The following is a 15,740-nucleotide window of genomic DNA, read 5'->3' as shown; positions in this document are numbered from 1 at the left end:
ACTCACAACTCTCTGCCTCTCTATTTCTTGTGCGTCAGCCCATATGTTATAATTGATGGACTCTTCGTCCAAAATAGGGGGGAAATGCCCAACAAATACAGAGGCATCTATTTCCACTATTTTGCTCCACCTAATTTTAGCATCTTTAACCCCGACTTCTATGTACTCCACCATTCTTTTTCAGTACTTTTTACTCCACCAAATTGTTTCTTACTTTCTAGTTGCTATCGAATAATTAATTAATGAATTACAATTGATGCATATAGATTCAAATGATTATAGGACAGTTACTATGAGTATTGGGAAAAAAGACCTTTTTTTTTATATTGGAGTATCATACTCCAAATAGTCAAAATTTTAGATTCCTTCTAAAAGAGGAATATGAACATTGTGATGATTGATCTAAGATGAAAAAAAAAATCTAGGAATAAAAAGAAGGAATTTATCTTGAATATATTTGCCTAAAATTTCTATACAAATTAACTAATGAGACTATGATCTGCTGTTTCTATACAAATTAACTATACAGTTTTTTTGGTTGTTTTTATCTGCTGTTTGTTAATTATCAGCTGCACAATCAACTTGCCAACGTCCCCTCGCTGATTTGATTTCCATCCGGAGAGTCCAGCGGCTGAGACTTGGATTTGCTAGTGACACGAGAATATCCGTAACCTAGAGAACTTCCACTAGCTTCACTCAGCTGCAATGACACAAAACCCAGTAGTCTTAAAACCCTAACCATAAGCGAAAACACAACATCCGAATGCTAAGATAACACTTCATAAACATACCTCAGTGAGTTCAGCAAGGTGACGGGATCTAAACTCATTTATTGCAGATGCTATCTCTGTCGTTGGAAGTTTTGCCTGAAAATAGAAATAAAACATACTACCTTAAATAAAAGACACAAAGCATTAGTAGATTGTAAAGATCATCAAATTTGGGATAGGTTATTGTTTAGCTTAGAAAAGGAACCAACTCAGCCAAATCCAAGGCTTTTAAATTGAAGAAGTTGACATGTCTTTCAGATGCAAATGATGATGACAAAGGCAGAGTTCATTATTTCAATATTGGACACAAAATCTCCAAAACTGATAAATTAGTACTCCTCCATTCCACAGGGCACAATAAATGTCCTTCTTTGTGTGCCCTTTTAGTCTAAAAGGGCACTAATTAATACAATATATACATATTTACTCAAAGGTCATCGTTTCCATTGGCCATTTCCCAGTGAAGTAACATTTAATTTATCAGACTTGATTGCTAGTATTGCTTGTGTTCAGATGTCAGACTACTAATTTATAAAAATCTTGCCTGTTTTTCGTGTAAAACGAAGTATCAAGTGTCTATGACCAAGTCGAGTGTGAGTATCCAACCAAAAGGTACTTGAAGTGAAGAGTTTTAGCAACATTAGCTTTACATACTAAAACGATTGTGAACAGTTACTCTTTATTACTCCTATATGTAATAGGAAAATTATTGTGGGACAATGGAGGTCCAAGTCAAACAGTATACTGTACAGAGCAAGAAAGTATAATCATGTGATACATAATAAGCATACAACTACATTTTAAATTGTTCACATTTTTTTTTTTTCACACCTAAAAATAACAAGGATCACTTTAAAGTCATTGACAATTACATCTGTGCATGCATGAGTGAAAAAAGAGAATTATACTTTGACAATTGACAAGAAGCACGCATTCCCCTTTTTTCTTTCTTGACTAGAAATAAAATTTATTGGTGATTTGACACACATAGAGTACCCAAAGGAAAGGCTCACAAGTCACAATTCGTTCTAAACAGTCAAGTTCTGACTAAAATAAATTACTGACCTAGTTCAGATTAATAAAACTGACATTATCAGCTTGAGCGCCGATTCAATCCATTGAACATGGAGTTAGCCACATTATTATATTCACTTGTGTCCTACTCCAGTGGACCCAAAATGATGGTGACATTAACCAACCACCTGAGATGGGTTGGGGAAGTTGTTGCCTTACACTACCACGACCAGAATTTGAACTGAAACTTGGTAGCCACTTCTATGGTTCTCTCAAGTCTAGAGGAGGGAGAGGTAGACAGGTAGTGACTAGTGAACTGGCAAGGCTATAAATACACCCCGATCACTTGCTTCCCTAAGAACTAATTCCACCTTGGGGACAATCAGTAGAAGCCAACAACAAATACTGAACTGAATGGATGTCAATGAACCCGGAGATAAATGATAAACAAGCTATCAGCATACTGGAAAAGTAAACTACACATTTTTCTACTTGTGAATGTATATGCATATACAAAAAGACACTATGCAATAAATGTTCCATCACTTCATCACGTTGTCATGTTAAAGACATACCTGTGCAAGAACAGCAGCAGCTAACTGTAGACTTGGTTCCAAGGTCTCAGGGACAACCTGAAATAAGAGTATAGTAGAGCTTATATCAATAAAAGTGCAGAATATGAAGGAAATTTGGTATAATCTATTTAAGCTCAATTCTAACAAGATATTACAACTTTTTTATAAGGAACAAGGTATTAGAAATTACATGGCACAAGACCATTATGTCTTGCTAATCGTGAAAATCAAACCATTCTATGGAAAAAAAAGGGACAGAACGAAAAGAGAAAAGGGTAAAGGATTCCAACATCATACCGCAGTTGCCCCAGCCTTCTCTAAATTTAGACCATGATCAACATCATGGGCACGAACAAATGTTTTAACATTTGGGAAATGCTTGCTCAAAGCCCAAACAGTTCTATAATTTGCACCAGGGGTGTCCAAAGTTATTGCTGCAGCACAAGCTCTCTCAGCCCCCACTTTATGAAGGACCTAGACAGCAAATATTAAAGTTCTCATAATGCAAATACGGAACAAGCATGAATAACCTTGCAATTTGTTTTACCTCACGACTTCCAGCATCACCAAAATAAACAGGAAGATCAAGTGCACGACCAACTGCCACCCTATCGCTGGAGTCAAGGAATGTAAGCATAAGAATTGTGATAAAGGCACATAGTTGTTTATAAGAAGAAATGACCTTCAACTAACCACACAACATCAACATTAATGCCAAGTGACTGAATAGACTTCCATCCTATGGAAGGTCAGGGGATTGGTAAAGAAGCCTCACCACAACTATAAAAAGGCTATTTCCAACTCTTAATCAAACACAAAACAACCATTTGGATCTAATACAGTGCAACCTAACTCCCCAAAGAAAGAAAAAAAAAAAAGGAAGAACAATGCAACCTATGGGTGGTTTCTGAACTTAACTTATCTGAGCTCATTAGTCTTGAACTTAACTTACTTGATGTCATCCCTATACTACTTATCTGAATTATTAGAACTTATTTTAGTTGTGAGTTTGGGTATCCCTTATTATCGTTGAACTTAACTGTTCTCATCTTCTAGAACTTAACTTATCTGAACTTACTAATCTTAAAAGAAAAAATGAAAATAAAGTGAAGTAAACATAGCCTGAGACTAGAAAAAAGCAGCAACCGCCCTTAGACATCCTGCTAGTGGTCACTCATAACTATACTTAAATCGATTATTGAAATGTGAGCAATAAGAAATATGGATTGTATTTGTAACCAAGATAATCTACCTATGTTGCCAGTCTCAGTAACACTACAATTTTGTTACAATGGAATACCACTGTTTAGTGGACAAAAAAAAAAACACTATTTAAACTCTAAAGTCAATCCTTGCGGAAAAATGGATTGTGTATCTCAAGTCCCATTACTTGAATTATCCAACCTTTTTCTTATGTTTTTGAATAGATTCCCGTATTTTGCATGCATAGTTCATCCTCTATAAGACATTGCAATACTTGCCACAACCCTAGCAGAGCAAATTCATGTCTACTTCCAGTCCATACACACCAAAAAGAAAAAGGGAATAAACAGCAAACATTTGCCAGAATCTCATATATGCATTATGCAAATCTGCTTCCCCACAGGACTGGAACAATCTTCATAGCATTTGGAACTGCGACCACTTGGAAAGCAAATTGTTGCTGTGTAACACTTTTAACTACATTAACATATTGGGCATCTAGTGTTCATGCATTTAACCGAAAGCTGAAATAATTGGCCCAAGAAGCAAGAATTGGTATATATTGCAGAAGAAATAGAGAATAAATATACATTATCCTAGTGTATAAGCCTTCCAACAAAGAAAGGATGTCGGCAAGAAAAATTATCTGCAAATTTATTAATGATAACCCACATAACCTGAAAGGAGCTACAATAGTCGACAAGTGCATTCTGAAACAAATAAAAGCTAACCTTCTCACATCAAGAGCAACAAATGGTATCAAACGTTCCGAAAGGAGCTGAGCTATGATCTGCAAGAAAGAAGAAAGATGACAGAAAAGGCCAAGCATGAAAAAGGAGGCAGATATGGAGATATAGTAATGGTAGTGATATTAAAGTTTAATGAACAAGAAGTTCACCTGCCCCACACGTCCAAATCCACATATAATAATATGATCCTGCAAGTCATCCGTCTAGGATGGGGAAAAAATACATCATCAGAAGCAGGAAAATCAGGTTATATTCTGAAACAAGGTGACCTGGTGTGTCTTTATCAATATCTAGAATGATTTGGTCTCGTCTGGTTTTCTAGTCTGACTAAACTTTGACCATATTTATAATGGAACACATATTCATGTGGGATCTTGTCAGATTCGTCTCAACTTGTAGTTTTCGAGCATCTTAATTATATTTTTTTTTTATTTAACAAGGAGTAATACGCTACTGAAATAAGGTGAAGAGAACATAGCCTTAGAAACAATTAGCTATTAGAAAAGGTAAGACCAATATTTGCAAAGAACAACTTTGAAAGTACAACCAATCAGTATCTTCTCTCTTTTTATAGTTAACAAAATATATAACAAATGAATAAGGTGGATAAACAAAAAGAAGCTACAAAGAGGAAGAGTACTAACCTGCCTCCAAATCAGAAAAAAATATACAACTAGAATGAATGAATGAATGATAGATTACTAAGCTGTTCCTACTATTATAATTTATAAGGCATTTCTGATACGCTTTAGCATGCTTCTTTCACAAACCAAATTATATATTTGCCTCTCCCACACTTCAGTCAAAATTTCTAAGCCACAATTCAGAAAGCATTGTTACCTTTTCAGGCAAGAATGACGAAATCTCAAGCCAAATATTGATTATAGGTTGACACCATTTATCATTCTCAATCCCTGTTAGTTAAGCTTCCATAGTGACAAAGCTGGAAATTGTCAATCATCACACTCAGAACCACATCTCTCCCTTCTGTTCTATAACCTTCTCTTTTCCATATGACCCAACCTTAAGATACGCAAACCCCATTTTCTCTTCCCATCAATAAATTAGCAGGCAAGCAAACCTTTTCTAGAGAAAGAAAGTGTAAATTATCTTCTAAAATTAGCAGAATACTCGTCACATCGACACATTCAGGAACCAGCCCAATAAGTTCAAACACTGAACCAACTCTGATACTTGTAGATGAGGGTTGAGAATCAAGCAACGCTAACCATCTCCTACAGTCCCACCTTTAATATCTCCTGAAGTTACCCCTTCTCTTAAAGTCAGACCTCGGCTAATCCCATGAAAACCAGACATTGAACATCTTTATGAACATTATTCTCTGATGGTTGGTTTCCCTGGGATTTTGCGTAAAAGTAAGTTGTCAAAGTCATCCTAGCAACCAGTATGACAATAGCAAGAGTAGTTCTAGTTGTTCCCCCTCAAATTCAATCAGCATTGTTCATGAAATCATGACACCTCTAGAATTTGACTGTATTTAAGCGTCTCCTTGCCATAAATAATTTCCATGCTTGAGCTGCTGATTGTTCTTTTGATCTTTTATTTCACTTTCACAGGTGTGTCATGTGTGATTGTGACGGACTCAATAAATTACAGATGTTTGGAGATTAAGTATAATGCTCTAATAAAATATAAAATGCAAAGATGACCAATTCCACTTTGACTGCTGCAGGCAACAAAGTCACTACTTCAGCAACAAAAAGAAAAACTGAAATACCTCGCTCTCAACGGGTAATAAACTTCGCACATCATGCAGCTCAAAGCGAGAGGCGATCAGCTGGCCACCAGCAGCCAGCCATGGTGTAAGAGCCATAGAGATCCCAACAATAAGGAACATCAAAGATGATAGCTCGGGAGACATTATGCCCTGCAAGTAAAGGCAACAGCAATAATCAAATTTGAGTAATATATGCTGATAGTCATAATAGATAACCTGATATTCTATATCAGCTAGATATTGCATTGTGCTTTTCATCAATTTAGAGAGTGCAAGGAATATAGCACTCATGATTCATGTTGTTAGACTATAAGCGCGTTTGAAACAACTTTTCATCATCCACAACTTTCAATATGCATGTCCATCATTTCTCTAGAATTCAAGCAACTAAACGAGCAAACATATATCATGAAAATAACGCTGCAAATTAAAAATTAAAGGATAATTGCATCTACAGATGTAAAGAACCACCATGCGAAAAGATATTAATGTGAGATAGAATCCAACATGACTAGAATATAGGGATTAAAATAATACAAAAACAAACCTGGTTCACAGCTTCACCAAATGCGACAAATGCAAATTCTCCACCAGGAGCAAGAAGAAGACCACTTCTGATTGCGGCGACTGTTGAAACGCCAAATAGTCTCCCAACTAAAGTAACCAGCAGAGTCTTACCCACGATTAGAAGTCCCAATGCTCCCATAACAACCGGGAAGTTTGAGATGAGAAGTTTTGGATCAATAGACATCCCTACCTGAAAATACACAAAACAAGTGCCTTATTTGCAGATTCATCATGGAGTGACATCCTATCCATTTTAATAATTTATCAATTTGTAGTGAATTCGTAGATGAAAAGTGCCCATTTTACATAATACACTGGCACGTGCACAATACAGAATTCACATGTAAGTGACAGAAAAATGGGCAATGAGAACCTATTGGCTCTGCAGGATCAGCTAAAAAGAACATCAGCACCTCTGTATCAAAGATGCTTGAGAATTAAGATCACAACCTTTCTCTTTATAAATAGCTGAGATGAGCCCATGTGTACCCAAGTTAATAATTTTGAGGATATTCAAAAGCATTCTACCCCTGGCAACTAAGGGACGGAAAGACCCCAACGATGAGTCTCTCCGTCTCACAAGCTTCCAGAAGAATACAGAAAAAAGCCCAATGGAAAGGAGCCAAATCTGAAACTGCAGAAGCAAGTTTTTAACAGTATAAGCTCTTTACAAGAAGAATACTCCACCAGAAGGCCATTCATATTCTGTGTGTGGACAATGGTAACAGAACAGGATGAAACCTCTAGTGAAGGAAGATCACTTCCTTTCTCACTGTTCCAAAAAGTCACATGCACTGATGTACCCCACATATCACAAATTCAAAAACTCCCAGGAAGCAAGATCTGAAGTACCTACCGTCATGAAGAAAAGACCCAAAAGAAGGCCACGATATGGTGCGATATCTGATTCAACTTGCAATGAAAATTCAGTTTCTGCAAGAAGCAAACCGGCCAAAAATGCCCCCAATGCCATGGAGAGACCAGCCTGAGTGGAATAAAACAACAATTAAAAGAAGCTCTTGACAAAATCACCGAACAGGTACCACTTCCATAAACAAAAAACCATATCCACCTGGTTGTGACTGATCATTTTAACAAGCCCCTCATTGAAAATTACAAAAACAAAAAAAAAAAGAAAAGAAAAAACAACTTCTGATTCAGAAAATCTTCCCACTCACTCTTGCTGTAAGGAGACTTGTTCCAAGTATAACAAGAAGTGTGTTGGCAGAAAAAATCTCTGCATTCTGATTTTCTGCAATCTGCTTGTAAATTGGTCGAAGAAGCTGCAGAAGATCCAACAAGTAAAAATTGAGTCCAAGCAAATTAGCCAGTCAACATATAATAGCCAGCAAAGAACATATTCTGTCCCAAATTCATCTTCACACAATCCATTTTGGGGTGTCTCAGAAAGTCAGAATCTTATTCACAATTCATTTTACACAAAATTGTCATTTCTCTTCTTCCCATCCCGTCGATCTTTCTCTCTTTCCCAGCACTCTCTCTTACCTTTTTTTGTTCTCTCTCTCTCCACTACTTTCAACTTTTTATTCTACATTTAAAATCTTCAATTGTATTCTGAACTCCATGCCAACCACAAGTGCGAAGATAAATTTGGGACAAGGGCAGCAGTAAGTTTCCAAAATTTTACTTGAGATGGAGAATGTTCAAGATTAATGCCTGCATCAGAGGGCATTATACCAGAATAAAAGAACATTGTAACATACTAATTTGTTGACCAGCTATGCTAAATGCATACCGAATTTATTGGGACAAAAGAATGAACTGCTATTACATAGCAAATCCCAAGCAGACTATGATACCAAATACTGAATATAATCTGCAACTTAACTACGAACATAATTTGGAATGTCGTTGTTTACCACTCACACACAGTAATTTCTGACATGAATTGAAGTGAAGAGTTTGCTTGTGTGCAAAACCAGGTGACTTATATCAACACTTCCTCCATCCATAAACTTGCATTATTTCCAAACTTGGGGAATTTTCATATGAATTGCATCATTACCTTATTTGATAATGGGTTATTTGTATCTCTCAAGTCTCACCTATCACATGGGTCCCTCTTTATATAACTCTCCTGCTCACATGGGCTCTGTGCCACTCCCATATGGTGGAATTATAATGGAAAGGAGGAATACTAGCTAACGATATATCAATGCATTTATAATCTAGTAAAACAAGTATGCAAACAAAGAGTAGAACAATCAGTTACTACTACTGCTACACAATAAGAAGGGGAGCAAAGCATACTCAACCACTTACCAATCGTCCACCAGCAATAATAGCGGCAATTGCAACAATTGCCTTAACAGCAGCCAATCCCAAGGCTTCTGCAATAGCTTGGAAACCAATCTGAAACAACAGTAGAGAGTCAACCATCAACCTAAAATCAATTATTCACCTTCCTTGTGGTTGTTTCCTTTTACTGCACCAGCCATCTATAATATTATGTTGAGCCCACTGGTTATTTTGACATCAACCTCTATCTTTTATAAACCCCGTCCATTCCAAAATAAGCATCTTTCGAGTTTATAAACATAAATTGAGGAGTTATTCGCCATTGCAAATAATAGTATTGCTTTGGTCATACTCTGAGAAAAATAGACTGAACTATGAACTATGTGAACAAAAATAGATTTCATAATGTCAAAGATGGAAATTCAGGCAACTAAATTACTAATATGAACAAAAAGGAATCTCCCGACGATGACAAAGGAGAAGATTAAATTAGAAAGGTTATATTTTCATTCTTTCCGGTGCTTTAGATGCCTGAAATTCCAACTTCGACATTGCCGATTCTATTTTAGTTAGCATTGTTCATTCTTCCATAAATTGTTTAGTTTCAACTATCTTTGTTTGATATCCTAGTTCAGTCTATTGTTGTCCTTTTTTCCTATTTCTTCCTTAAAGAACCAACCAACTGCTCTTTGTTGAAAAGATCTACAGTGCAATGTAAAGTGTCTTCCAACGCTAATGACTACCCACATTACAGAACTTCTTCAACAATACTTACATAAAGTTAAGGAAATCATCAACAGTCGTTCAACAAAGAACAGCATAATATGTAAATGCAAGTTCTGAAGAAGGTTACCCCGCCTTTTGAAGAATTTGGTGAAATGAGTGGAATTAGTATCAGCAAAACCACCACAGCTAAATCCTGGAAAGGAACAAGGAAGAGCAAAAGCAGGAAACCAGAAATAAGATTGAAAGAAAAGTCGAAGCAACATTTACATATATAGACCCAAGTTAGGAACTGGTTTGGATTTAAAAAAGCAAGGGTGTATGTTAAAAACAATAATCTAGCACTACAGCTGAAAATTTGCGTGACAAAGTCCACGAGACAGTTTGGCAATTGGCACATAATATTAGTAGTCTAGCAGCATTCACATATTGGCACATCAATCAGCTCCCTGTCTCCCTTTACCAATCTCCTTGAGAAAATGTCTTAGCAACAAAAGGCAAGGATTTAAATCGTCACAAGGCATCAGCAACCACCTCTCGGCACTAGTTGACGGAAGGCACTCTCTTTACGATCAAAATTAAATGATTTCCAAGATAAGCTTTTAGAGATCGAAAAGTTGACCTGGAAAAGTAACACGGAAAACGTAGCACGCCCGTGACGTGAAGTGCTCTCACCTCGCTCCTGCAAGACCTATACCAAGCAGAACAAACTCCTTTAAAAGTCATCTATAATGAGTTTATGCATCACAAAATACAATTTCTCAGTGAAAAGTAGGTAGGTAACTAGAAAATATAGACACTTTTTGGAGTACAATCTTCCACCCTTTAGATTTTCTACTTGGCTTTGTTTGAACCTGTTCATCATAGGACTGGACTACGCAAGCCCTCCTCCCTATGCATATAGCTCATGCTATACCATCCAAGGCAGGGTAGACGACACATTTCACTTTAAGGATCAAGAATGTGAAGTTGTGAACATAAAAACTTTTGGTTTCCATAAGCTAATGCTAGGCTACAAATATTCAAACAAACCAGACAAAATGGGATTATGGCTGTGTATATCTGCCAAAAGAGTAAGTAGTTCAAAAGCAGAGAATTGATGTTATGAATTATCATAGAGTTAAGAACAACCACTCCTATTACAGGGAATATGTAGGAAATGAAATACAAATATCACCACCAACTGTATGTGCTACCTGCAGGACGACAGCAGTTGATGACAAAGCCAAGCCATTGCCAATTACTATTGCTGCAGGACCTGCCTGTTTTGAAACAAAATGGGCCACCATGCCAACTGCTGCGGCTGTTATCAGCACCTGCAGAAATATTCCAACTCAGTAATAAAAATGCTAAATGCCTCAATAGCCCCAAGACATGTCTGAATGGTGAGAGTTCAATGTTTCAAGTTACCTGGGCAGAGCCTAAACCAAAAACATATTTCTTCATCGAGCTCAATCTTTCAACAGAAAGCTGCCAAAAGGAACAAAATGTTAAACTTCTGTATTTTGGTAGTAACATCAGTGTGGAGAATTACGCAAGACTTTGGCTAGATCCAGGATTTGAATTGCACCTCAAGGCCAATGTTAAATAGTAAAAAGACAACTCCAAATTCCGCAATCGCCTTAGTTCCGTGCACATAGCGAATGATTGAAAGCCCGTAAGGACCAATCAAGATACCAGCAGCTAAATAACCAAGGACGGGACTGCCTGAAGATAATTAAACACAAAGACTGTGAATTGTGATTGCTAAGATACATATTAAATACATATTATATTATGAACACTTCTAGTACACGTATCAGGAGAATGAGAGTTGAAGTCTAGTAAAACTAGATATTTTTGTAGGGAATCTATGTTCTCAAAAGAAAATCATGGAAACTGCAAACATTCAGAAAATACACACAAACAATCGTATTGAGGTAACCAAGATAAGTGTTTTACCCCCTGGAATTTTCTGAAAGATGGGTACAAATATCACACTGGCCAGCAATAACCATACCATATCAAACAAGGATGCTTCCTCTTCAGTTATCTGTGTAAAAGACAGGATAACCAACATACAAACATCAGATAAAATAATATCTCTTTAGACTGGAAAAATGAAGGTGAAGCTAATTTTTTATATTATATATTTAGGAGAAATGGGGAAGGTGGAAGCCACATGCCTCTTGCTGAGGAAGCTTATCAATTAGCCTCTTCAGTGTCTTGGGAATTTTCTGCATCTGCTGAATTATCGGCTTTCCATTAAAAGAGACTTCTTCGATAGAGGTAGTTATTACATCTTGCCGTTGAAGCAGCTGAGGACCTCGCTTGCCTTGGTTTATATAATAGGTGACCCTGTTATCAATTCACCTAGCATCAGATGTATAATGTATACATAATTTTTGACGATGATAAAAATTCAGATAGTTCAGTCATCAGTTCATCACTACTTCAGAACTAAAGAAATTGAAGAAAGTCATGCACAGTATCCTTATCTAGAAAGAACCTGAGCCTTGACTAGCTTGCTCAATTGTTATTTGCTTAATGTTAATGGAATCCATGCTTTTCCGGGATTGAACTTCTAGAACAGAAGCTACGACTAACAAAAACTATATACAGAAAACTAGAGGAACGCTTGTACTTTCATTAGACTTTTAGGAAAATAATTGGACAATCAGAAGGATCACGTGTTATGATCCCATACGGACCTATTTTATTTATACCATGTGGTGGACAGTTCGAAGGTGTACAGGAAGGATTAAGGATTATGTTTATATTTCATTACCAAACTCAAAAACAAATAAATTATGTTTAGTTAGAGATAACGGTATAAACTGTTGATATACCAACATGAAGTTTGCAAAACAGACTTCTACTAGTCAGCTAACAGGTGGCCGCAAAAAAAATCCATACTGTTTACATTAAGCTAAGTACTATTGTATGATTGAGCCAAGGGCCCAAGATATTGGTGGAATCTTGCTAGTGAAGATAAAGGCAAGCTCACCTCAACCATCTGAGATAAAAGAATATAGAACCTCATGTTGTAACACGCTGAAAAACAAACAAGTAGTGAACTTTTGTATTGCACATGTATTGACTCATTATTTCATTATGAAAAGGCTGCTGCACTGAATGATTGTGCATCCATGTTCAGAAACACTAGAGGTATATGAGGGAAAAGCCGAAATGGGAAAGGTACAAAAGTGTAGCTATCTTGGATTTTAATCATCTCAAGAACAATAGTCAAAGCAAGATAGAACCAGCCATAAAGGAAAGAATCTAAAAAGTGCTTTAACATACCCTGTCCCAATGAGCAATAATCCAACGATCAATTTTGGCATTTGCTTCTTTGCAGAATCCATAGCACCATGAAATATAGAGGCTGGTGTAAACTCTTCTCCATCAACATCAAATGAAAAGAATGATGCAGGAAAAAAACGAGAAGATTTTTTCACTGACGCCTTTGGACTATTTTGAGGAGAACTTTCACGAACCACTTCTTTTTGGATCTCTGCCTTCTTGGTTTGTGTTGCACCCTTCACTTTTTCTATATCTAAATCAGCATCTTTATTGACTTCCACGAGTAGTTTTTTATTTTCTTTATCACTTAAATCATCAGACAGAAGAACATCATTCAGATTCTGTCTTGATTTATCAGAAGACTTATCCAATGAGGGATTGCTAGCCAAAGAAGCACCTTCTACCCCCAAATTTCTTTCATTTTCAAAGCCATTAGCACCCAGAGCTCCTTGACTCGAAAACTCTTCCTGAGTCGCACCATCTTCATTAGAGGATGACTTACTTGGATGATCAGTAGGGTCTGTGATGTCAGTTTGAGAACTGGAAAACAGCTTTTCGGCTCTTTGCAAGGCCATCTCAGCATCATTTACACGTTCTGCAGCCTGGAGCTCAAAAGCAACAGCCTGCTCTGCTAAAAGCATTATGTTAGCAACATCCTCTTCTGCTTTCAGTGCACTCATCTGTGCCTGATCAGCAAGTTCATTCAATCTGTCCACCTCTTTCTGCAGCTCCTCTTTCTTTACCTGCAGCCCTGTAAACTCTGCTTCACAATTTTCCAAAGCCAACTTGCACTCCCTGATCTCCTGCTGAGTAACTAGAAGGGATTCTTCCTCCTGTTTTAGCAGGTTCACAAGTACATCCTCATTTTCACTTTCTGAATCACTTGTCGCCTTTACAGCCTCTACAGATTCAAGGGCCACCTGAAGCCTTGCCTCCGCCAAAGAAAGAGCCATCGTGGCTTTTTGAACAGCCTCCTTAGCACTTACTTCATGATCTACTAGGTCATCAATCAATTTTAAAGTATTATCCACATCATTCCTAGCATTTTCTGCTTGATCTTTTAATGCAAAGGCAGCTTCTGATATCTTTTGTGCCTTCTCTTCAAACATAGTACTATTAAGCCTTGCAACCTCCAATTCTCTGCATGCCTTCTGATACGATTCTCTCAACTCATCCAGAGTTGGATCTTGGACCTCCTCATCTTCTTTCCCATCCTTCTCTCCTCCAGAAGTATCCAACTCTAAGGCGACACTATCCTCTTCCACCAACCCTTCTTCTCCAGAACCCTTTCCTAGCTCCACACTCCGACCATTTCCATCAATGTAAACTACAGCATCATTACCCTGACACCGAGCTACCCCTCCCAAACTCCTCGATTCTGAAAAATCCTTCTTGCACCCACCCACCACAGCTTTTCTCAAAGGCAACCCCCACAAATGACCATCAATATCCCTTCCAAACGGCAACTTCGCACTCGAACCACCACTATAACCATCAATTCTCTTCACATTCTTCTTATAACATATTCTAGAAACCGACCTCAAATTACTTCCATAGTTATACTCAAAACCACTGATTCTAAACCCCAATTTTGAATGAACAAAATCCGACGAACGATATCGTTTACAATCAATGCCATAAATCAAATTGGACTGTTTAAAACTATAAGCAGTATCCATTTCATACCAATCACAACAAACCGTAAAAAATCAACAACCTGACCTATGACCTATCGTTGACCGCAGCAAGAACTCCTGCTCATGAAACAACAAATTCTCCAAACATCAACAAAATTCACCAGCAAATACAACTTAAAACAATATTAATGTGACATTGAAACCCTAAAATCATCAAATTATAACTAAAAAAAGCTGAAAAAAAAAACACAAAAATGTCATGAACTCATGAAAAAAGAAAGAGAGAGGAGAGAGAAAGTAGAAGAGGAGCAAAATTACTTACGTATCATAAAAGAGTGATAGTGAATTAGTGGAGGTACAGAGCTTGAAGTGAGCTTCAATGGCGGATTTTTTTTTGGGAAGAAGAAAAAAAAACTTACTACAAAAAATATAAAATGACAGAAATGATATTAATCATGAAAAAAACAATATTTTTGTGAAATGGGTGTATGTTTTTTAATTTGGCCTTTGCAGCTCTGAGAGGGAGAAAAAAATGGTTTTCTGGTCTGATTTTTTTTATTGGAAAAAGGGTTGATAAGGTGACGTGATTTTTGCCGTTTTATGTGTGTATTTTATTTTTTTGGGCTTGTAAAAGTTAGAGAGAAAAAAGTGTCAATATCGTCGTAAATATAGCCAAATTAAGCAAGATTCTATTCTGTTGAATATTCCAGCCGTTACCATTTACGAAGATTTTCTTGTCTTAAACTCTACAATTAGTAGGGATGGCAGGTGGGTATAATTTGGCGGGTTTCGCACCGCATCCGCCCCAGTTGGGGCGGGTATGGATATGACTTTGGTGGGTAGTGGGTGGGTATGGATACGAAAAGTCAAATCCGCCATGGGTGGTGGGTAGGTGGTGGATATGAGGTCACATCCGCCCCAAATCCACCCGCCCCGCCCCAAATCCACCCGCCTCGCCCCATATCCGCCCGCCCCGCCCCATATCCGCCCGCCCCGTATAATATTTACTAATTTACCCTTTATAAAATAAAGAATTATGTTCATAAATCTAAAAAATTGTAAAAAATAATTAAGAAATATGAATACTAAGAATGTGTACTTTTTTTTCTTTGAAATGGGTGTTTTTAATAATTAATTTATATAATAGGTTATATATAGAAAACAAATCAGGTGGGCGGGTGGAAAATCCACCTAGGTGATGGGCGGGTATAGGTAGGTAATGG

General features: G+C 37.1%; 1 protein-coding gene across 1 annotated transcript; it reads right to left on the bottom strand.

The window, feature by feature from the left end:
• Positions 1–524: 524 nt before the first annotated feature.
• LOC104888595 (K(+) efflux antiporter 2, chloroplastic) lies at positions 525–15,104 on the bottom strand. Its single transcript, XM_010673621.4, has 21 exons — positions 14,840–15,104; positions 12,881–14,634; positions 11,764–11,935; positions 11,540–11,630; positions 11,169–11,305; positions 11,009–11,068; positions 10,795–10,914; positions 10,221–10,289; positions 9,729–9,794; positions 8,900–8,989; positions 7,795–7,899; positions 7,473–7,601; positions 6,597–6,806; positions 6,050–6,199; positions 4,461–4,514; positions 4,294–4,352; positions 2,907–2,973; positions 2,657–2,833; positions 2,360–2,416; positions 792–866; positions 525–700 (listed from the first exon to the last, which is right to left on the bottom strand). Exons 2-21 carry the CDS (start codon positions 14,557–14,559, stop codon positions 578–580), a joined length of 3,690 nt encoding a protein of 1,229 aa, XP_010671923.2. The 5' UTR covers positions 14,560–14,634; positions 14,840–15,104; the 3' UTR covers positions 525–577.
• Positions 15,105–15,740: the final 636 nt, after the last annotated feature.

Source organism: Beta vulgaris, chromosome 1 (assembly GCF_026745355.1).
Source record: "Beta vulgaris subsp. vulgaris cultivar EL10 chromosome 1, EL10.2, whole genome shotgun sequence".
Lineage (NCBI taxonomy): Eukaryota > Viridiplantae > Streptophyta > Magnoliopsida > Caryophyllales > Amaranthaceae > Beta > Beta vulgaris.
This window is presented reverse-complemented; position numbering and strand designations above follow the sequence as displayed.